At 41.8% G+C, this 24391-nt stretch overlaps 1 protein-coding gene and 1 long non-coding RNA gene across 3 annotated transcripts in view; one reads left to right on the top strand and one right to left on the bottom strand.

Annotated features, from left to right (window-relative positions):
* The window catches only part of ntpcr (nucleoside-triphosphatase, cancer-related), a 27939-nt gene extending 7469 nt beyond the window's left edge, over window positions 1–20470 (top strand). For both annotated transcript variants that reach the window (XM_003215810.3, XM_008124235.2), the window contains 3 exons: window positions 4454–4550; window positions 17181–17390; window positions 19811–20470. In XM_003215810.3, coding sequence (XP_003215858.1) covers window positions 4454–4550; window positions 17181–17390; window positions 19811–19879 — 376 coding nt within the window. In that variant the 3' untranslated portion in view covers window positions 19880–20470. The remainder of the gene's footprint in view (window positions 1–4453; window positions 4551–17180; window positions 17391–19810) is intronic.
* LOC134297575 (uncharacterized) lies at window positions 18678–24391 on the bottom strand. Its single transcript, XR_010004370.1, has 2 exons — window positions 21862–24391; window positions 18678–21442 (listed from the first exon to the last, which is right to left on the bottom strand). It is a non-coding gene; the product is annotated as an uncharacterized LOC134297575 (long non-coding RNA).

Genomic DNA, 24391 nt, shown 5'->3' with positions numbered 1-24391 from the left:
TAATTTTTCGGCTTCTTTCTCATTGAATACATCCCAATACTCGGAGTACTTCTTTGGCAAGGTGATGATGGGCTCGGAGTCTGTGGCATGGCATACCTTGGCTACGAGGCAATGGTTTTGGCAGTACGGTGAAGCAAACTGCAGTTCTCTGTTGGACCAGGAGATGTTAGGGTCGTGGAGTGTCAGCCATGGAATTCCCAAAATCACAGGGAAATGGGGAACCTCGGTAACAAAGAAGGAAATCTCTTCCATATGTTCCCTTATCCACATCCTGGTGGGTTCCGACCACTGGCTTACGGGGCCCGTCTTGAGGGGACGGCCGTCTATGGCTTGCACCACACGGGCATTCTTGAAATCATGATATTGTAATCCCAGAGAGTCGGCATACTCTCTATCGATGAAATTGTTGGTAGCTCCAGAGTCTATCATGGCGTGGATCATGACGGGTCCCCTTTTTGCTGACCATAATGTGACCACGAGAAGGAACAGGACCCCGGTTGGCGGCTCTTGGATGGATTTTTTGACCGGGTTGGCGAGCCTCTCTACACCCGGTCGTTGGCTTCCCCCGCCGGCTGTGTGCCAGTCGGCTCAGACGCCTTCGACTCCGTGGAGGACGCCGCCGCAAGACGGGCGGCAGGCTTCCCTTTGGCTGGGCACTCTCTGGCGAAGTGGCCCCCGTTCCCGCAGTACCAGCAGAGGTTCAAGCGTTGACGACGGGCCTTCTCGGCGGCATCTAGTCTGGGACGCACATTGCCCAACTGCATCGGCACCTCCTCGCCTCCTCTGGGGTATGGGGTTGGCGGCGGGGGTCTCCACACCGGACGTGGCTGAACACTGGCGGGAGCGGGGGGTTTTGCCCCGGCTCTACCGCCCTGGCCTCGAACCCATTGTTTCCTGTTGGCAATCATGACTTCAGCCCGTAAACATTGATCAATGAGTGCCTCGAGGGTCTGGGGAGGATCCACCTTGGAGATTTCTTCCAGCATTTCAATGTTGAGACCCTCCCGAAATTGTCCTCTGAGGGCTACATCGTTCCAGCCGGTGTTGTGGGCCAGCACGCGGAACTCGGCTATGTACTGAGACATGGGTCTGTCTCCTTGAAGGAGGCGCCGGAGTTTGTGACCGGCTGCCTCCAAATTGTCCTCGATTCCCCAGGTCTCCTTAAGGTGATCCAAGAAGCGTTGTGCTGAACTTAGGTGGGGGGAGGCTTGATCAAACAGGGCCGTCGCCCAGCTAGCCGCTGGTCCGTCTAGAAGACTGTAGACCCACGCCACCTTGATGTCTTCTTGGGGAAACTCGGCATCACGGGCCTCTAGATAAGCTTGACATTGGCGGCGGAAAACATGAACCTTAGCAGCTTCTCCAGAAAACTTGGTAGGCAACGCCATGGCCGGGAGGCGAACTCCGCGCTCCCTCAACCCTTTTATTTCTCCATCCTGCGCGTTGAGTCTGTCACGGATGCGGTCCACTTCGTCCTTGCTGATGGTGTAGCTGAGCGGCTGTCCAGCCGGCGCGGCTCCGGTAGACATCCTGGCCTCGGTTAGTTGGTGCTTATGGGCGGCGGAGTCAAACTGTCACGACCCAGGCGGCAGAGGCACCAATAACCATACACAGAGGCCAGAATCTAACTAATATCTTTATTGAAGGAATATATAAAGTTAATAAAAACAAGTATAGAAAATAGTCCAGAATTAGACCCTTCAGGAAAGGTCAGAATTAGTCCAAAAAAGCAATGTCCAATAAGAAATATTAAGGTCCAAAGTTGTAATCCAATAACCGAAACACTCACTTTGCCAAGCAAAGTGAGGGGAGATGACAAGGTCCTTAGTCCATAAAACTTGAGCGTGGCTAGGAAATAACTTGATACTTGAAACAAGGCTTGAACGTGGAACAAGGTAACTAAGAACAAGAACAAGGTCCGTGGAATAACTTGGTAAAATCCGTGAAACAAGGCAAGGATTAGTCCTGGGAAACAAGGCAAAGTCCGTCGGTAAACAAAGGCTGGGAAGCAAGGCGAAGGCTGGATAGCAAGGCAAGGCTTGAGCTGAAGCGAGGCTTGAATCGGAGCGCGCTGTCCAGACACAACTCGCTCCGTAGGCTGACGAATTGACTCCGCGAAGTTGCTACGCGGGCAAAACACCTATATAGAGTCCAACTTTCTCACCAAAGCGGTTCTCTGGGAATCAGAAACGAAAGCTAAACTCTGAGACCAGATGTTAAACTCCTTAAAGATTCTCACGAGAACCAATGTTAATTGGCAACATTCTTAGCTGCTATCCTCGCACTCCTGCGCGAAGCTGAATCCAAACTTCTCTGTTGTTTACAAAACTCCCGGCGCAAGAACACGGGAGAAGTAGGCTCTGGGGTTGTTTGACATACTTCTGGGGCACAACTTTCTTGCAGGTGCAAGGTTTCCAGATCTGCCTGGGAAGGATCTGGCTGAGAGGAATCCAGTTCAGACTGGGAAGGTAAAAAACCCAAGTTTTCATCTTCATCAGGGATTACAATGTCCTGAGCAGGACTACAAGGCCCATGGTTCATCACAGAAGTTAAAGAAAGGTTAAAGGACATTTTAAAGTCAAAGATAGCCCCAAGCCTTGTATCTAAATTCACTCTCCACAATCTCGACTGAATAGCAGCCTTGCCGATGTTAATGTATCACAATTCCCATCAGCTCTTGTCCTCATGTCTAATGATGAGGAATATAGGACTTGTAGTCTAGCATCTGGAGGGCCACATCAAATGATATGGGCCTTGAATTTGACACCTGTGTTCTAATATGATACATGCCCTGCCGCACTCTATACTGGGTAAACAGGGATGTCTCTGTGCTGGAGAATAAATCAACATAAATGAGACATCAGGAATAGGAATATACAAAAACCAATTGCATAGCTCTTCAGTCTTCCATCTTGGACTTCCAAATAGCAGTCCATAAAGAAAAATATTTTGAAGGCAGATTGGAAAGAGAAACAGCAGAAGTGTCCAGAAACTAGTCAATCGACAATGATTTGAATAGAAACAATGGTTGGTTACATATAACATTAGTTAATACTCTAACCTCTCTTGGCCAGTTTCTTGCATTTCCTTTCTGGTCCTCAACCGGCAGCCCAACAACTCCTTCCTCTATTCGTAGGGTTAATATCTACTCATTTTGGGTTTAGGCAAAATAATTCCTCTTGTCTTTGTACTTAAATGACCATCATGAAAATTGTTCTCACATTCTCACAGTACCTACTAGGTTGCATTTCTATTGCTATTCAGACATAAAGCCTGCTCATCAAAGTCTGTTCCTAAGCACTTTACTCCATGATGATGTAAGACCAATTTACACTGTCATATAATGCAGTTTGAAAGTGCATTATATGGTCAATGTAGTAGTTTCATATAATATAGTTTGATGCGCAAATATGAGATTAATACAGTGACTATATAATGCTGTTTCAAACTCCATTATATAGCAGTGTAGATGGGGCCACAGAGTTTTGCTTATGCAGTCAGCTTTTTTCTCTTAGTCTTAAAGGTGCTACAAGTATTCCTTTACTACTCCTCCTCCTCCTCCTCCTCCTCCTCCTCCTCCTCCTCCTCTTCCTCCTCCTATTGTATGCCTTCAAGGCATTTCTGACTTATGATATCCCTAAAGTAAAACCATTATCGGAATTTCTTGGCAGAATTTGTGCCAAGAGGGGATTGCCTTTGTCTGCTCCAAGGCTGAGAGAGTGACTTGTGTAAAGTTATCCAGTGGGTTTCCATGGTTGACTGAGATTTGAATCCTGTTCACCAGAGTCATAGTCCAATGTTCAAACAACTGCATGCGGCTACTTCTGTTTCATCACTAATTCTGCAAGATCCCAGCCCTCTTCAAATTTGATGTCACAAGACTGAAGTAAGATGCACAGTGAAAAGACGGATGTAATTTTGAAATTGCCATTTAGTAAACATTTAGAATTTAAGATGAAGCCTTTCACCAAGGGGTGAGACAGTAGTCTCAAAATGACAGGCAGAGGCTGGTGTTTACTCTTCATCACAATGATGTGCAATAAAATTGGTTAGGAAATCAATATTTGACTCTCAATTAAAAACTACAGCAAGGTTCTAGTGCAATTCTATGGACAGTTGGCAAACTGCACTCTTTGATCTATTGCCTTCAGGCCAACATCTGTCCTATAAAATAGTGCTCCAAGTAGATACCACTTTTCACCTTTGTCATTATTAATTATGATACATTATTTATATCCTAGCCAGGACTGGGATACTAACAGCTGTCTAGAGCATTTAAAAATGGAGGTGTGGGTGTCATTACAATGGGATGAGGAAGCATTATGACAAGCCAACTGGAGAATTTTGACATGCCTTACAGGGCCTGAGGTTAGTGTTAAGGAATAACATTTTGAGAAGTTAATTGTTTCTGATTAAAGTATTGGATTTTTATTCCTTTTTTTTCTTCTTTCAGTGGTGGTCCTGCAACGGCAAGGCGTGAATATCGTGTTGGGCAGTATATAGTGGACCTAGCATCATTTGAGGAGTTGGCTCTTCCTTTGCTGAGAAATGTGAGTGACATATTGGAACTTGGTGGCTTTGGATGAATAGAAATGGCTAGTTCTTAGCAAAATGAAAATGCATTCCTAATTTTTCAAAAGTCAAGTGCAGTGGTTCTTTCACAATGATGTGATTGTGTCACATTTTCTATGTGATGTTCTCTCATGTCTTGAAAAATCTTCAGTCAGACCTATGTGACAATATAGAGGTGGATGTGTTCGTGCAGTCTTGTCCCAGCATTTAATGTACTCAAGAATTGGATCTTTGAAATGGCCTTTTCTACACTTCCGATTGTATTATTTTTGCAAAAAATGTCAATTTTATATCTCACTTTTCATCCAGCTTAGAGCCACCTTTAATGCAACAAAAATTGAAAATGGAGAAGGTTGTATTTTCTTAACCTAGACAGTTGATGACATTATAAATGTTATTTCTTCAATTCTAAGATGCCATTGATTGTAAGATGCACACTAATTTCAGTACCACAAACAGAAAAAAGCTAGAGAGAGACAGAGACAGCGAGCCCTGTGATTCTAAGATCATTTTTAGAGAGGTTTATATGGTGGAAAAGTGCATCTTTGAACTGAAGAAATACAGTGAGGTTCCAGAGTGAGGCTACAGTTCTTACTATTCCCTATCAATGCCATCCTGGGATGATGGGATGCTGTAATCCAGAAATGTTTGAAAATGCTTTGGAAGGAGAGGGAAAAGAAACATCTTGTGCCTCTGCTCCTCTAGATTTGATCCACTAGTACATTCTCCCTCTCATTTTGGAACACTTCATTAATATTGCTTTTCTAATTAATTCAGGAAATATCATGTTAGTGTTGATTTTTTATTTAAAAAAACAGACAAGAATCATGAAGTATTTTGTGATACTACTGGGAAATGAAGGATAGTGAATTTAGATATAACCTATGAATAAGTTGAGGGTCATTACGTAGACAGGGGAAAGTGCCAGAGCTGCTGCTATTTTCTTGCCCAGTCATTCAATAAGTCCAGAAGTGGCAAGAATGGAGGGATCAATACTTCTTTTAGATTCTTCCAGGATGGACTAAGCTCTTGCCTTTTCTCACTCTACCTACAGAAGGGAATGGTTCCTTTTGTGATAAGACTTAAGGTACAGTACTTATATTGAGTCATGTATAAGTAAACCTAGTTTTTTGTAATATTTTGACTGAAATTTTTAGACTTGTTACACCTCAGCACCGATTCACCTTGCTCCAACACACACACCACCACAGCAGGCTTGGGTTTTTCAGTTTATTGATAAAAATAGCAAAACTTAATAAAAAAACTGTAAAGAAAGCAATAATCCAATTGCAAAGGCAAACTACAAAATACAGTTCCAAGTCCACGTAGATATTATTTCAAAGTCCCAAAAATAGCAAGGCAGTTCTGAAGAAACAAGGTAACATGAGCTTCACAAGTATAATACAAACACAGATTCTAAGCATGAAACGAGGCAAGATATATTTCCATGAGCTGAGACAAGGCAAGAGTTGAATCTCCAAAAGCAATGTTGCTCTGTTTAAAATCTTCCCCAAACACATCCCTTTTTAACCATTCTTGCAAGCTAGAAACACATTCCTCTGAGCTCTGGCTCCCCCGCACTTGCCTGCAATTCTCACGGAATGTCTGGGGCCCAATCTCAACTTTAACTTAGAATCCCTGTCTAAACAGAATTCTTCTCCCTCGCTACCATCTGGACTTTGTTGATATTGGCAATCCTCAGTCTCCTGTGAAAGGTCACCCTTATCACTAACTTCAGTGTCTGCTAAACCCAGAGCTTTCCACATGTTCCGCTGCTGTGGATGTAGCCTACCTGGATTTCAGTAAGGCCTTCGACAAAGTCCCCCACGACCTTCTGGCAAACAAACTAGTAAAATGTGGGCTAGACAAAACTACGATTAGGTGGATCTGTAATTGGCTAAGCGAACGAACCCAAAGGGTGCTCACCAATGCGTCATCTTCATCATGGAAAGAAGTGACAAGTGGAGTGCCGCAGGGCTCCGTCCTGGGCCCGGTTCTGTTCAACATCTTTATTAACGACATAGATGAAGGGTTAGAAGGCACGATCATCAAGTTTGCAGACGACACCAAACTGGGAGGGATAGCTAACACTCCAGAAGTCAGGAGCAGAATTCAAAACGATCTTGACAGACTAGAGAGATGGGCCGAAACTAACAAAATGAAGTTCAACAGGGACAAATGCAAGATACTTCACTTCGGCAGAAAAAATGGAATGCAAAGATACAGAATGGGGGACGCCTGGCTAGACAGCAGTACATGTGAAAAAGATCTTGGAGTCCTTGTGGACAACAAGTTAAACATGAGCCAACAATGTGATGCGGCAGCTAAAAAAGCCAACGGGATTCTGGCCTGCATCAATAGCGTCTAGATCCAGGGAAGTCTATTCTGCCCCTCTATTCTGCCTTGGTCAGACCACACCTGGAATACTGTGTCCAATTTTGGGCACCGCAGTTGAAGGGAGATGTTGACAAGCTGGAAAGCGTCCAGAGGAGGGCGACTAAAATGATTAAGGGTCTGGAGAACAAGCCCTATGAGGAGCGGCTTAAAGAGCTGGGCATGTTTAGCCTGCAGAAGAGAAGGCTGAGAGGAGACATGATAGCCATGTACAAATATGTGAGGGGAAGTCATAGGGAAGAGGGAGCAAGCTTGTTTTCTGTGGCCCTGCAGACTAGGACACGGAACAATGGCTTCAAACTACAGGAAAGGAGATTCCACCTGAACATCAGGAAGAACTTCCTCACTGTGAGAGCTGTTCGACAGTGGAACTCTCTCCCCCGGGCCGTGGTAGAGGCTCCTTCTTTGGAGGCTTTTAAACAGAGGCTGGATGGCCATCTGTCGGGGGTGCTTTGAATGCGATTTCCTGCTTCTTAGCAGGGGGTTGGACTGGATGGCCCAAGAGGTCTCTTCCAACTCTACTATTCTATGATTCTATGATTCCCCTGTTCAGCCTGCTATTCTAAGCCATCAACATTTCCCGAATCAACCCGCATTTCTGAATCTTCAACATTTCCTGGGACAAACTGCTGTTCCATGTTTTGAAACCCAAATCTCCCTTCATCATCAGACTGAACCACAACAAGACTTATACTTGAGTATATACATTATGTCTCCATTTTGGCAAGACTTTGCTGAGGCATATTCTTTAGTTTTTCTTTGCTTGTAAAAAGAATCACAGCTATTTAGAAGCAAGTAATGAGTGCCTTAGACAGCAGGATAAAACCTGGAGGGCGAGATGAAATGAGTTTTGCTAGTGTATGTCTAAAACTATTTCTTTAGGTGCAGGACCATTCATTTAGACATACTAGAAAAATAAAAAGATAAGGACTTGCAGTGGGAATGGGGGAAAGCACCAAAATGTAGTAATAATTTATTGTTGTAAGAAAATTACTGCATGTTATTGGACAGAATATTAAGATCTGATAACAACAAAAAGCTATAGGATGTGAAATAATAATTTTGTATTTTGAAATCTAAGAAGTGTTACTATTATTATTTTATTATGACACAGCAAAAAAGAGCTGGGCATGTTTAGCCTGCAGAAGAGAAGGCTGAGAGGAGACATGATAGCCATGTACAAATACGTGAAGGGAAGTCATAGGGAGGAGGGAGCAAGCTTGTTTTCTGCTGCCCTGCAGACTAGGACACGGAACAATGGCTTCAAACTACAGGAAAGGAGATTCCACCTGAACATCAGGAAGAACTTCCTCACTGTGAGAACTGTTCGACAGTGGAACTCTCTCCCCCGGGCCGTGGTGGAGGCTCTTTCTTTGGAGGCTTTTAAGCAGAGGCTGGATGGCCATCTGTCGGGGGTGCTTTGAATGCGATTTCCTGCTTCTTAGCGGGGGGTTGGACTAGATGGCCCATGAGGTCTCTTCCAACTCTACTATTCTATGATTCTATGATTCTACATGCTGGACTTCATATCACAAAATCACAAGTCGAACACTTCCCAAGTGTCTAGGACTGTGTGATGTATTTTCGGATGATGTGCACAGATCCCAGCAGGGTGGCCTTTTGCAGTTGGCAGATCGTAATTTTGTCAATGTCTATTGTTTCCAAATGCCGGCTGAGATCTTTTGGCACGGCATCCAATACTCCTGATCTCACGATCATGTTAAAAAATTAAATATGGATAATTGATGTTGCAATCCCAGGTGACAACAGATTTGATAAGAGGCAACCGAGAAAGCTGACATGATATGAGGATTTAAAGATCGATCTGCAAATACTCTGGCACAAGCCAGTAAAGATGGTTCTAGTGGTGATCGGCACACTGAGTGCAGTGCCTAAAGACCTTGGCCAGTACTTAAAAACAATCGGCGCTGAGAAAATTATTATCTGTCAGCTGCAAAAGGCCACCCTACTCAGATCTGCACGCATTATTCGCTGATACATCACATAGTCCTTGACTAGTGGTTCTCAACCTGGGGTCCCCAGATGTTTTTGGCCTACAACTCCCAGAAATCCCAGCCAATTTACCAGCTGATAGGATTTTTGGAAGTTGAAGGCCAAAAACGTCTGGGGACCTCAGGTTGAGAACCACTGTCCTAGACACTTGGGAAGTGTCTGACATGTGATCCAATACAACAGCCAGCATAGTGATCTTGTTTGCTGTGTACTAATCTTGTGTATTAAATAATAATAATTTTTATTTCTTACCTGCCTCTCTTTAACAAACTTAAAACCACCATCATTATAAAACATTATGTAAAATACATATATCAAAATGTATTTCTATGAGATGTATCTATTAAAATAAACAGAACAAAGATTCCACAAGACACCAGTTAAACATTCTGGGTAGGCCTGCTGGAATAGAAGTCTTCAACTGTCTCTTAAATTTTGACAGCTAATTTGGCTGTCAGATTTCTTCTGGCAAGTTGTTCCACAGTCTTGAGGAGGCCGATGAAAAAGTCCTCTGGGTGACGGATGCCAGTTGGGTTCTGGCTGGTTGGAGTATCTGCCCCCCAGAAGAGCTCAATCTTCTGGGCAGATTGTATGGGAGAAGGTAATCCTGTAGGTAACCTTGACGCAAGTGATGTAGGGCTTTAAAGGTCAAAACCAACACTTTGTACTTTGCACGGAAGCTAACTGGCCGCCATGGAGTGACTTTACTATAGGTGTAATATGCTCATTCCTGAATGTTCCAGTAACTAGTTTGGCTGCCATGTTTTGAACGATTTGGAATTTTAAAACTTGCTACAAATGTAGTCCAATGTAAAGCACATTGCAGAAATCCAACCTTAAGGTTACCAGTGAATGCACTATCATCTTTAGGTCCTCCAAATCTAGGAAGGGGCACAGCTGGTGTGTCAGCTGAAGTTGGTAGTAAGCACTCCTGACTATCACATCTACCTGAGCTAAAATTTGGAAAAATTAATCCAGAAACAATCCCAGGCTACGAACACAGTCTTTCAGGGGGAGAATAACCCCATCCAGAACTGGTTGATATACCTCCATCCCCAAATTAGGACCCTTAATGGTAAGCACCTCTGTCTTCTCAGGATTCAGTTTCAATTTCTTTTTCTTCATCCAGTCCATTATCTTCCCTGATGATCTCTTTATACCAGGGAGTCTGATTCACAGGGCCGGCCGGAGATATTTTTCAATGTTAAGCGGGGGTGCTGAAAAGTGCCACCGGCCCCGCCTCCCACGCCCTGGCGCCGCCCAGCGTGCCCTGGCCCCGCCTCCCACGCTGCGTGGGAGGCGGGGCCAGGGCAAATAGTGCGGGAGGTGGGGCCAGAGTTGGCCCCGCCCCCCGCCCAGCGTGCCCTGGCCGCGACCAGGAAGTAAGGGCCAAATGGCCTATCTGTGCTGTGCGCATGCGCACAGCCAGATAGCCCATTTTGCCCTTAGTTTGTAGACTAAGGGCAAAATGGCCTATCTGTGCTGTGCGCATGCGCACAGCCAGATAGGCCTTTTTGCCCTTAGTTTGTAGACTAAGGGCAAAATGGCCTATCTATGCTGTGCGCATGCGCACAGCACAGAAAGGCCATTTGGCCCTTACTTCCTGGTCGCGGCCGCCGAGTTGGCCCCGCCCCCCGCCCAGCATGCCCTGGCCGCGACCAGGAAGTAAGGGCCAAATGGCCTATCTGTGCTGTGCGCATGCGCACAGCACAGATAGGCCATTTTGCCCTTAGTCTACAAACTAAGGGAAAAATGGCCTATCTGTTTTGAGCGGTTTGGTGCGGGCGCGGGGATTGAAGCCCCGCGCCAACAGCGGAGGCGTCGGTGGCGCTATGGGCCGCTGTCGACGCCTCGACAGCGCCCCTAGCGGCCAGCGCCCAAGGCGGCCGCATCAGCGGCCTCTTATAATCAACCGGCCCTGCTGATTCATAAAGGGATGAAAAAGTATGTTTGGGAGCAATTGTGCCAATAGCCCTGGTAAGATTTTGCTCCCATTTATTGACCAGGGATTCGACTGGATCGTCAGTGATGCCAGACATAGAACCCTCTTAAGATCTCCTGAAATGTCAAATGATCCATTAGCCTTCAAGGGCGGATCACTTTATTAGGTCTTTTAACCCTCCAGGGGCAGGTTATTGTTTTGATACTAGCTTGGACCATGTGTAGCTTGGATACTGTATAAGTCTACAAATTTGATATTGGGTTGTAGATCTGTTCTGCCTCCATGCTTAATTAAATGAACTGGAAGGACTCATAGCACGAAGGACAGATTGGAGACTGTAGTTGTGAAACAAAATATTTTATTAATAGACAAAATTGATCTCTTTTCCTCTTGATGCCACTATGAAGTCTCTTGTGAGGAAAGAAATCTTTGAGTCTATGCAGTTCTGGATAGATATTGCCACAGAGTATAAAGTCTTGTTATGACTGGATTCTTTGTATCTTTGAGATGACTTCAATGCAGTGTTGTTGACATGGCTTTCTCTATTGCTGTAGTCTATGGCTTTTTGATCTAATTTGAATACAGTTCCAACGTGACGTGAATTTCTGTGATCCTTTTACTTCCTACACTTCCTTCCAGTGCCTCACCAACTGACAAATTCTAACTGACAAAAATAACTGCCATTTCAGGCTGGCAGGGGCCAAGGCTAAGCTCCGCCCCTTTGGAACCTTAAAGAGACAGGGCAGCAGGTAATGTTTTGCCTGCTCGTGGCATGACACTCCCCACCTAAAACTTATCAATAAGTTTTACCCCCTTATTAATAACAAATAACTAATACAAACTATCAACTAATCTAAAACAAACTATAACTGTTCTAACTCGTAGATTCATCATCCCTTGGACTTTCTCTGGTGTTTCATCCTTCAGCTCTCCTACAATCTCTGCAGATTGATCTGGATGAAATGGCGGGATGAAGTATGTGGTTGGCCTTCCAAAGTCCAACACTTTGATGACCTTGCGATCCTCCTTCATGTGGACTAAATCCTCTTCGGTCAAAGCTTACCTTTAATTCTGGAACATGGAAGGCAAACCTGTCCTCTGCGACGCTGCAACACCCGTTCAGGCTCCCCTGGACTGGTACAAGCTCTTGTCTCAACTCCAACACCTTCGCTCTCTGCTGGGCACTCTTTCGAAAGCTCCGCCGATCCTGGCACTGCTGCTTCACTCCATTTAGCTGTTGCTGCAGTTTGGTTACAACTGCTGCTATCTTCTTTAGCTTCTCCTCAGAATATGAAGGCTTTATTTGAAGATCAGCAACCTGCTGTTCTTTGACCAATAGCCTTTTACTAGATAATTGTTTCTGCTCTTTTAGCTGACCATGAGCTTCTTCAAGTTGATACTTTGTCTCCGAAGGTTTTTGAAGTTCTTGCTCATATACAGCAACTTCTCGGGGTTCTTTGGCAAGTTCAGCTCTTAATCGATTGGTGGTAGCCTGTGAGGTCATATATTCTGCTCGCAAATGATTACACATATCTGAGACATCAGAGTGGAAGTTTGTATGACTCACTATCATTTGTGATAATGCAGGATCACTTCCAGTGTTCTTGTGGCCATCTATATTATGCTCACTGTCCTTTTGAAGTTGTACTTGGCTATAATTTAGACAATTAATACTCTCTTTGTGATCAGCCATCCATTCTTCTTTGGTAACCTTTGCTGGTAGGGCGAAAATGTCAACACCAACATTGGTGGGTGGTTGCACTATTGGAGATATCATTGCAGCATCTATAGCTTTCTGTACAGACTCTTGAGCTTCCAGATGGTCAAAAGGTATATCTGATTCTACCCTCTGAGTTGAGGAATTGGTTTGAAATGCAGTCTGCGATGTGGACATATCTTCAATTTCATCTTCTTTTATGACAGACTTTGAAGCACTAGGCTGCTCTGAACTTCTGTTATCAGTATGATTACTTTCTTCATATTTGATGATATATGACTTGTCTGCTAAGTCCCTTCTTGGGTTTCTATAGAAGGTGTAATTTAAAATATCAAGTGGGACTGAGGACTGTTGCAAAGTTGGTTCAGAGTTAGTTTGGATCTGGGGTTTTTCTGGAACCCAACTAGCTGCTTTGGGATTGAGACTGAATGCAATTGTTGGCATTGTGTAGTTTGACTGTATTGAGTCCTGTGTGTCTACTGGAAAACTGTGCTCCAACTTGGTTTGAGATATATCATGCAATGGAACTGCTGCTTGACTTGCTACTTCTGCATACGGCAAATAATGTTCTTTGGGTGCAGAAACCTCTATAATTTCTGGTTGTGACACAAAAGAATTATTTGCTACTGCACTTTCTCTTGTTAGCACAGGAGGGGCTGCGATATTGATAATTTGGGTATTTAAATAAGAATCCACTTTTGTGACAGGATCTTCTGTTGTAACATCTGGAGGGAATGTATTTCCTAAGAGACCTTGCTCTAGGACTGAGGCCTTTACTTGTAACACCTCAGCCTTTGCAACCTGTGCTAACGTTGCTAGAGCAGCTTCTGTTTTAACTTGACGGGCCTTATTTTCTGCATCCATACCTGCTTGCTTGGCAGCGGCTGCTGCCTGCTCAGCGGCAGCTGCGGCTTCCATTTCTGCCTTCTTGGCAGCGGCCAAGGCATCCAGTTCTGCCTTCTCTGCAACAATTTGCTGTCTTTTCTTAAGAAACTCTATTTGTTTTACTGCGGCAGCTGCCTCGGCCCTAGCCTTTATGACCAGACTAAGGGATTGGCCAGAAGAACCACTATGAACAGAAGTCCCTCTTGTTCTTTCTGTTCTATGGGATGTGTGAGATGATCTTGATTTGCCTGCTAATGTACACACAGACCTGTTTGACTTTGTATCTGTGTCTTTACTAAACATGTGTTGCACTTGTTCTTCATCAACAGTTTCCATAAGGGAGGCAGGGTCTTCTTCTGCCTGACCTTCTGATATTTTGTTAGATAAATCATTCATGATGGTATCAAATTCTAGTTCCCTTCTCTCTCTCTCTGACAACATTTCTTCCTTATTACTTAAAGATTCTGATGTTTTCATATGTTCAAGCAAAGAGATTATATTATCTGAATATGTTATCCACTCACAGTATTGATGTTGTAATCTTTCCTTACAATCTAATATTTCTTTCTGCTGCCTAAAGCGATGGCTTGCTTGACTCATATCTAAAATTCTCTGCCATGACTTCTGATATTTAGGTTTCAAGGAATCTAGTTTATCTTGCCAGAAGGACAACATTTTTGAGGTAGGTTTAGATATTCTGCTCTTTTGTGAGGAAGAAGCAGACATCTTTAAGTCTTCTGAAGTTTGTGTCACTTTATATTAGACTGAATTGCTTTTGGACAGAAAGGACTGAATAGCCTATTCTCCGTTACTTTGGAATGTAGGTCTTTTATTCTCCTGTTGCTGTCCGTTACTAATAGTCCCTTAAATAAAGTGATCACTAACTTTTAAGATTCTCAGTCCTTTTACTGAGACTTAAAGCTTTTTAGACTTAAAAATAACTATTGTGGTCCTGAAAGCCACATTTTCCTCCGAAAGGGCTTCCCTCGGGTTCCTTCAAAATGGCGCTGCCCTCTATGACTGCACTCTCTCTACAGTCAAAATGGCTGCTTAACTCCTTCTTCTTCTGAGGTAGTTTTCACTTCTCCTCAGGAAGGTCAAAAGAAAGAAATCAACTGCTACTTGGGAAGCTTAAAGAAAATACACTTTTACTGGGGAAGCTCAAAGGAAAATAAATTCACTTTTATTCAGGAAGCTTGAAGGAAAGAAATTTACTTGGGAAGGTCAAAGGAAAGAAATTCACTGTTCTGCCTCCATGCTTAATTAAATGAACTGGAAGGACTCATAGCACGAAGGACAGATTGGAGACTGTAGTTGTGAAACAAAATATTTTATTAATAGACAAAATTGATCTCTTTTCCTCTTGATGCCACTATGAAGTCTCTTGTGAGGAAAGAAATCTTTGAGTCTATGCAGTTCTGGATAGATATTGCCACAGAGTATAAAGTCTTGTTATGACTGGATTCTTTGTATCTTTGAGATGACTTCAATGCAGTGTTGTTGACATGGCTTTCTCTATTGCTGTAGTCTATGGCTTTTTAATCTAATTTGAATACAGTTCCAACGTGACGTGAATTTCTGTGATCCTTTTACTTCCTACACTTCCTTCCAGTGCCTCACCAACTGACAAATTCTAACTGACAAAAATAACTGCCATGTCAGGCTGGCAGGGGCCAAGGCTAAGCTCCGCCCCTTTGGAACCTTAAAGAGACAGGGCAGCAGGTAATGTTTTGCCTGCTCGTGGCATGACAAGAGCTGTATATATTTACACTGAAATTAGTCTTACTGAACTCAATACGATTTCTGTGTAGACATTCTTAACACTATAATGTTGATATTGCACAAAAGAGGCATAAATCTTTGTTTCTAATAATGTTCACAAAAGATATATAGAATGGGACAGATAATTTTCTTGCAACAATAACATGTCAAAGTAATTTATTTCAAGTGTTCGGTTGCTGCATCATTTGATTTGATTGCAAAATAACATGAAAATTACACCACTCTTCTCTATGCCGTTTGAGAAGTAAGTCCTGCTGAGTTTAGTGTGGTTATTCTGAGTTTAATGAATACAGGATAGCCATCTTAGACGTTTACCTGGGATACAACACTTCAAGAGACTTAAACTTTTCAGCTTACGATTGTGGCACATCATAATAAAACTTGTCAATATATTGTTGAAATGAAAACTATTTAAATGTGCATCAAAATCTAAACACAATCGGAATAATAAAGACTGGATATAAATTAATCTAAAACAATTTTCTTATTCAATATATATATAGCATTGGATTTGACTTTGAGAGCTCAAGGCTCCAATTTGCACTAAGCCATGGAATTCAGAAGATGGTTTTGGATAATTCGTTTTCCTTTTTCAGCCTATTTATTTTATTCCACAGAATGTTGTTGTTTTTTATTCGTTCAGTCACTTCCGACTCTTTGTGACCTCATGGACCAGCCCACGGCAGAGCTCCCTGGCAGCTGTGGAAACCCTCAGCTCCTTCAAGGTCAAGCCAGTCACTTCAAGGATAAAAGGATTCCACAAGATAAAACAGGATAATAATGAGGACTTAATAGAGAGGGTAGTCATTTATGCTGTCTGCAACTTCTTGGGGAACAGTAGGATATACATGGCATGGCCCCATGTAAGCCTCCCCGAGTCCCCGTTGGGGAGATGGTGGTGGGGTATAAATAAAGGTTTATTATTATTATTATCAACACAACGATGTTGTATGGCACAGCAAACAAGATAGATATGCTGGATTTCGTTTCGCAAAACCACAAGTCGAACACTTCCCAAGTGTCTAGGACTGTGTGATGTATTTTCTGATGATGTGTGCAGATCCCAGTAGGGTGGCCTTTTGCAGTTGGCAGATGGTGATTTTGTCAATGTCTATTGTTTCCAAATGCCGGCTGAGATCTTTTGGCACAGCACCCAGTGTGCCCATCACCACCGGGACCACCTGTACTGGTTTCTGCCAGAGTCTTTGAAGTTCAATCTTGAGGTCCTGATAGCGGCTGAGTTTTTCCTGTTGTTTTTCATCTATGCGACTGTCACCTGGGATTATTATTATTATTATTATTATTATGATTTCAAGGCAGGCTCCTTATATAGCTTCCTAAATCAAGGTAAAAATATTATGTGTAGGTTTCATCTTGGAATAAGGCAAATAGATCTTTTTGGACAAGATTCCTAGGGAAAAAGGGCATTCTCCAGGTGTTTTGGATTTTGGCTCCCAGACTCCTTCATGGTTAGACATGCTGGTGAACCAAGCCATGTTTACTGAGACTCAAACACTTCGATGAAAAGCTAGGTTTCACAAGGCACTACGATAAGGACAAGATTTTTACCATTCATGTCCAAAATAAAGAAGGCCCTTTTCTGTGTCTTGCTTCCATTGAAGGAACACAGAGAAGAGCCTCCTCTGTTGATCTCAGACCAGGTTTCAATCAATTTATGGTTTTAAATGTCATCATCAAGTCCCAAAGTCAGAGTGCATGTTTATTGGCACCATTGCAGTTCCTTTGTGTTTCCATTCTCCATGCAAAATATTTTTCAGTGTAAGAATTCTCTTGCCCTTGAGCTATTGGTTTACCTATATATTTGCTCAGATTTCTTGTTGAGCACTTTAATCAGATACATGTTTTCTCTCACAGGTTCATCTTGACAGTAGTGCGGTGAAAAAGGTTTGTGTAATTGACGAGATTGGTAAAATGGAGCTCTTCAGCCAGTCATTCATTCAAGCTGTTCGTCAATTGCTGAGTGGATCAGGAGTTGTGATGCTTGGAACCATCCCGGTGCCCAAAGGGAAGCCCCTGGGGCTCGTGGAGGAGGTTAGAAGTCACAAGGAGGTGAAGGTCTTCACTGTAAGTACCAGTAGGTTTTGAAGCAGTTACTTAGCCCTGCTTAGACATTCTAGTTGCATCAAGTATCAATTTCTATTGTTACACAGCTTATCTAAAATACTTGGGACCAGAAGTGTTTGTAATTTAGGATTTATTTGGATTTTAGAATATCTGCATTTGAATATACGTACATAAGATATCTTAAAGATGGAACCAAGTTTAAATCTGAAATCAATTTATGTTTCAAATACATCTTATATATGTACCCTGAAGGTAATTGTATACACAGTTTTTTAAAATAATTTAATGCATGAAACAAAGTTTGTGCACATTCAACCATCAGGAAGCATTCTCTCCCCCAATGTTTTGATTTTGGAGTATTTTGGGATTCTTGATAAGGAATGTAATGAAAAATAAAATCAAAAGACTATTAGGGGGAAAAATGAAACTTTAAAGAGAAAGACAAAAATCCTAGATAACACTGGATGGGAACAAAGCACCACTTGCCATGGTGTAGTTACAGGCAGGTACATTAAAGCAGTGTCCCCTTAATAAGAATTCACCCCTTATACATTTTTCTTTTAATCTCCAAATTTCTAGTTGCTTGAAATGTTTTCTATGCATTTAGAAATGCAGTTTAGCCATCCAAAGAAAAGGAGGCGGCGAAATTACCAAGGGAATGCAAACTCAGCAGATATGCTGTAAGCATTTTAGGTGTGAATTATTTTCAATTTATGCAGTACTAGAAATGTGGGGACTGAAAGAAAATTTAATTGTGTGAGACAGAGGTTAGTGGAGAGCGAATAAGAATTGAACAGGTGAAGGGCCTCCTCACAAAGATATGTGAGCAGTTGTGAAATGAAAGATCGTGCAAGTATAGTGCCTTCTTTCTTTTACTAGCCTCCACTTTCTCTGTGGTTTCCTTATTGATGGCTTTTTAACATGATGTGGTAGAGACGGTGAGGCAGAGCTAGTTTGCTTCCCACTTTTCTGCTTTGTTGTTGAGACACTCCCAGAAAGGGATTCTAGAGATGGTGGCTGCATATGTTGTCTTGTTGTCTGTTGTAACCCACACGGCTACAGTTGGACTGATCAGAGACAAATCCCATTCCTACCCACTTACCGTTTTATTGCAGTGTTTACTGCAGACAAGCAATTGTAACCTGGTACGAAAAGTCTGATTCTACAGTCATCCTTTATCATCTTCCCAATGCTGATAGTGTTTAAAAATACTTCCATGGAAGGCAAGGAGCAAAAGGGGACTCTGGGCAGGCATTAACATCCTGAAAAAAAATGAAGCTTTTTACCTTCAGAGGCTTTCTTAACTGAGGTATGACTATAATACATGCAGCACCTTTGTTGGTTTTTATTTGCCACCAGAACTTCAAAAATATTCAAATTCTTTGGAGCCAGGACCAGAGTTTAGCAACTTCACATCTAGACTCTATAGCATCTTCCAGGCCCTTGGGATACTATCAGCTCTGCTTCCCATCATGTTTTCTCCTCAGCGCTTGTGTCTGTTGCAAGACACTTCTTTCTTTTGTCTGCCTATCACCATCTCGCATTTGTTTGTTCCTGGCTAGCATGTCAGGTTGTCTTTATATTAAGCCTCATGAAACCAGAAGTCCTGGATGCAAAATCAATACTGGCGAATACCCAAGATGTTTTAAATTTATTCATGTCAATTTATTTGGGTGAAAGCTTCAAAGGATATTGATTTGTAGCTCCACTTTCCATCTCATTCTCTTTCTTTTTTTTCTGAAGCACACCAGAGACCATCTCAACGTGATTTTGCAAGCTGATCTCTCCTTGCTATTCACGGCCCTGTTTGCCACTATCCCATCTTCCAGTTGCCTAATTTAGTTCTTGCTGATTGAGTCGATGCGTTGTTGGGATGCTGTCAAGCATTCCCTTTGGAGCTCTTCAGTGTTTTGTCTGCGGATTGTTTCAGCACTCTAAAAGGAACATTATGTGTATACCCAGGACCATATTTTCCCTCTTTGCAAGCATGGCACAAAACTTGTGTATTCACAATGGATAAATCTTCCATATCTTTTCTGGCTTGGTACTATGCCATCCATATCAACTGTAGCAGACTGCATATTTTCACATCTGTGAAAGGATGTGCAATTTTTAAAACCTGATTATATTACAATATCTGAAATAATTTGCATTTAGGTGCCATAGGGTCAGAAGGAATGTTCTCCCAGTATAAAATTTGAAAGGATTCCTATATGTCTTTAAAGAAGAAATACTTGAGTTCTGCATTCCTCAGGCTTTGTTCTTCTAATCATGGACACATCCGTCTTCACCTTTCAAAGAATTTGTCCCTATTTTTTCAATCATGTAGTGCAAAAAATTGTTTTAAGTGGACGAATTGACAGTAATTACCAGTCCAAATTCTTTATATGTTGATATCTTACTTCTTTTTCTGCTTTTAGATTACAAAGGAGAACAGAGACAACATTTTAGAAGAAGTTGTGAAAGCTGTACGGAACTGCTTGAAATGATACATTTATGTTTAATCATATTAAGTCATGTTCTTTGTAACCCAGTACAGCCTCTCTTGGTATCTTTGGGGTGTTATTGACACTGACTGTGCAGGTATTGAACTGTTGCACATGCATTACTAGCAGCTGATTTCAAGATCAAATTTTCTCTATTTATGCCAAGTTATTGAATACATGATTTGTCACATTGTTAAAAGTCCACTTATGTACTGAATCCTATTGAACGTTGGTCCTGGCAAGTTGTGAAAAATTTTGCACTATGTTGAATCTGAAACTGTGGAACTGAGCTTAGGCTTTTTTACTAGTAGGAAATACCTTTCTTAGTATGAGATTTCCAAAGAATGAATGGCCTTGCATTCTCCTATGCAGAAAACCAATACAGTGCATAGCTAAGCCAGCTTGCCATAAGGTAAACCACAATGGGAAAATACGGCCTAGGATCTGGATACAAGGAAATTGTGCACATAAATTATTAGCTAATTCCTATTTTGCTGATGTGACAATTGACAATTATCCCAATAGCCAGGTGGTGTGCTACTTCTTTGAAATTTCAAATAAATATTGTTTGAGAGAAATCTCTTATCAATTAAAGTTGTTCCTCCCTTTATAAATCATCACGACAAATATCCCCTATTCCTTCACTAAATTTAGCATGACATGCAAGTTAACCAGTCTGTGCTTCCCCTCATACTTAATATTATTGATTTTGTTTGCATCTTTTCACATTTTCCAAGTTAATTAAAGTAATTCTTGTGACACAAGTGTGTGTATTTATACACACTTGTTTCACAAGAATTACTTTAATTAACTTGATTGTGTTCAGAAGAAGTGTTTATCACATCATCAGATTTGCATGTCAGAAAAGCTAAATTCTCAGCCAGGTACACTTTTGGTTTTATAGGGTTCTTCCACTCCAGAAAAAACTGGGCAGACATGTAGCCTTATTTTTCTCCTTTGGTATGTCCAAAGTATAACTAGTGTTATAGTAAAAAACTAGTAAAAAGATATGTTGAATTAAGGAATGTGTAAACTCAGTGTTTCAAAACAACTTAATTGGTATCACTTCATAATCACTCTGCTATACCAAATGTCCAACATTTTTCTTTTGAGGCCTGGGCATGCACTGGATAATTAAATAATGCCCAAGAAGCAAAGCACATATTGACCTGGAGTCAGAAATACCAAATACTGTTTTGACCCTACAAACAAAAAAAGATATCAATATCACAGAAGGAAACTGAGGGTGCTTACAGAAAAACACTGCAGCTAAAATCTTCTTGATGACATGTATTGGTGTATCAAACGCATGCCATGTACCAAAACTCTACACACAACTTCATCCCACTCACGCACAACAATGGTCTACATGTAATTACTCATATGTCTGCCGCTATGGGAACATAGTAGTAGATTGGATGAGCCCTTGCTTTGACCCTACATGGCTCTTACCTTCTTACTTCTGCTCTTCAAACCTACCAGGCGGAAGGTGGGACATTTACAAAAAAGATTTGATAGTCTTCATCCGCCTCTCCTTCTTCCCCACTTCGACTTATTCTTCTGGGTCTGTTCATGAGGAAAAGGAATGGTAAAACTAGAGGCTGGTGCCATGCTCTCCAGCTCCTCAAAGGAGATAATTTCTAAAAGATCAAGAATCTGGAGGTTAAAGAGTCATCAGTGGGACCATGAGAGATTTGGGGAGTAGAGAATTGCAACACGGCAAGGCTACAATAGTAATGGTTCTACCTTATGTCAGATGCTCAGAAGTCTGATTGTTCCAGATAGAACTCATGTGAATTGGAACTTGGGGCTTGCTACAAGACTGTCATTATTACTTTTGCCCCATTCATTCCGTTTTTCCCCCCTTGTTGCTTCCTAGTAAGAGTGAGCTAGCGGCGACAAACTAGCTGCCTCATTTCTTACACAGTATTTATTCAAAATGGGTTTTCCTCTTGGCACAACTGAAAAGAATTGCCTTTCCTTACCGTGTGTGGCTTGCTTCCTTGGAGAGTCATTTCCTGCTCTGGGCTCTGCATGCTCCCTTTCTGCAATGCAGCTGTTTAATAGAGGGCATGGATGGTCTTTAGAGACACCCAGCAAGTCTGTTTCATACATATAGCCCTGGAGTGAGAGACTAGATTATTAAGGCAAAACTCACACTTTCTGGTTAGTCTTAACAGCCAAGTTCCTGTCTTTGTTGTTTTATGAGGTTTTGCACTGACAATCTGGTGCCTAAATTTGGGGGAAGATCTCGGGGGCCCGTGACACAGGAAAAATAACCCTCCTGCATATGTATTATACAATGAGTCTCCGGAGCATACCTCTCTGCGGAGCTTCTGATTACAGTTGGGTTGCACCTGTGGATTTTAATTGGTACAACAGGAAGAGGATAATTTGTGTCTGGTCTTTTCCACAGGCATAGGAATCAAGGCCACTTAACGCAGGGGTTTGTAGCAATTCAAACCTCCAAGTGTCCAGATGGTATGACATAAACAGAGCGTTCATTATTTTAGCAGTGTTGGCCTCTTTATTTTCACTTAAGATACCCGAAGAAAGGATTAATTCTATATGGCTTAAACCTCTGCAAAGGGAATAGCACCGGGAGAATTTGGAGGAGATCACAGCCCAAAAAATCACAAAATGTTTTTAAAAAATAATCTTAAAAAAGCAGTGGGAGGGAATGCAAGTCTTTTATATTAAAAATGCTAACACAGACACTCAGCCTTGTTGGAATGTTATTACTGGCTTGCTATAAAAGAAGTGTGATAATAGGTCAGTTATGACTAGAAACTAACTGTAAAATTCTTGATCCAAGTCCTGGAGAAATGGAGTAGTGTTACATCTTTCAGCCTCAATCTGTCTTCTGAAAAATTGGAGTAACAGCCATCCATACAGGTTGGTGGTGTTTCTTCAGCTGAATCCTTAAGTGAATAAAGTGGGGCAGAATGCCTTAGGCAACGTTAACATTGAATACAATCCTATGGCCTTTGGGATGCCCAGTAATGAAAGAATAATAAACCATGTTCAATATGCATGTTTCCTTGGAGTCAGTGTCATATAGTTGTTTAAATGTTGGAATAAGAGTGAGAGGCCATCATTTGGATCCTGGGTCTGCTAAGAAAACTCACTGGTGATCTTGGCCAAGTTACACTCTCACATTCAGAATGCAGCTCTGGAAAACTTTGTTGCCTTTTGACCACAATTTCTATTAAATTTTTGTCAAAAACTGCATCGGATTAACATGATATGTCATCTCAGGGAGGAACAAAAGAACACCTTTCTGTTTTGCAGAAAGTAGGTGTAGAAACTGAAGACAGAAAAGAAAATCTGTGATTTAAATTGAGGATATGAGGCTCCTATGTATGGGAAACATATAAAGGTTAGTAGTGCATTAGTGGACCATGACTCTGGAAACGGGATCAATCCCCTGCTCAGCCATGAGAACCCACTGGGTGTCCTTGGTGACTGTCTACCCCAGAAAAACCCATAGGTTTGATTTACAGTTGCCATAGGCTGGAAATGATTAGAAGGCACACAACAGTGAAATAGTGCAGACCAAACAAACATGGTTCTGTCAGGTTGTCAACTTTGATATTCTGTCCAGTACCAACACAACCTTGGTGTGCTTTCCATCCTATTTGTGACTACTGTAAACAGTGCCCTCCAAATCAACACAGGACAGTTGTGCATTTGGGACTGAAAGGATACTTGAATGTGTTCTGGAAAAATTGTGAGCAAACAATGAGGGTTTGCACAAATAGCTTAAAATCCCAGAGTGTATGCGACAAGTGTATCATGTTACGCTTTGCCTTGAAATTGCTAAAGAATTGCCTGACGTAAGAAAATTATCCTCAAAGCATATAAAACAGTTGTTCATATGTTTGCCACAATTATCATGAAAAGCATAAAATGCTTTTGCCCACGAGTCTGTGCTCATCTTGTAACGCAGCTGCCCTGAGATTAATAATGGAGCATTTGTTTACAGAAGCTGTACATTAACCCAAACCCCATTCAGTCCAGTGTGGGATGAGAAGCCATGGTGAACAAATTTTTCACCATGGCTTCACCAAAGAAAAAAACTACATTAATCTTAAACAGAAATATGTTGTCTCCACAAAGCTCAAAGGGTCCTAGAGAAAAAATACCTAATACAGTGGAGTCTCACTTATCCAAGCCTCGCTTATCCAAGTTTCTGGAGTATGCAAGCAATTTTTGCAGTCAATATTTTCAATATATCATTATATTTTTGTACTAAATTCGTAAATACAGTAATCGCAACATAACATTACTGAGTATTGAACTACTAATTTGTTGTATAACATGATGTTTTGGTGCTTAATTTGTAAAATCATAACCTAATTTGATGTTTAATAGGCTTTTCCTTAATTTCTCCTTATTATCCAAGATATTCGCTTATCCAAGGTTCTGCTGGGCCGTTTAGCTTGGATAAGTGAGACTCTACTGTACATAGAGATAGATAGATAGATAGATAGATAGATAGATAGATAGATAGAT

This window comes from Anolis carolinensis, chromosome 1 (genome assembly GCF_035594765.1).
Source record: "Anolis carolinensis isolate JA03-04 chromosome 1, rAnoCar3.1.pri, whole genome shotgun sequence".
NCBI lineage: Eukaryota > Metazoa > Chordata > Lepidosauria > Squamata > Dactyloidae > Anolis > Anolis carolinensis.
This window is presented reverse-complemented; position numbering and strand designations above follow the sequence as displayed.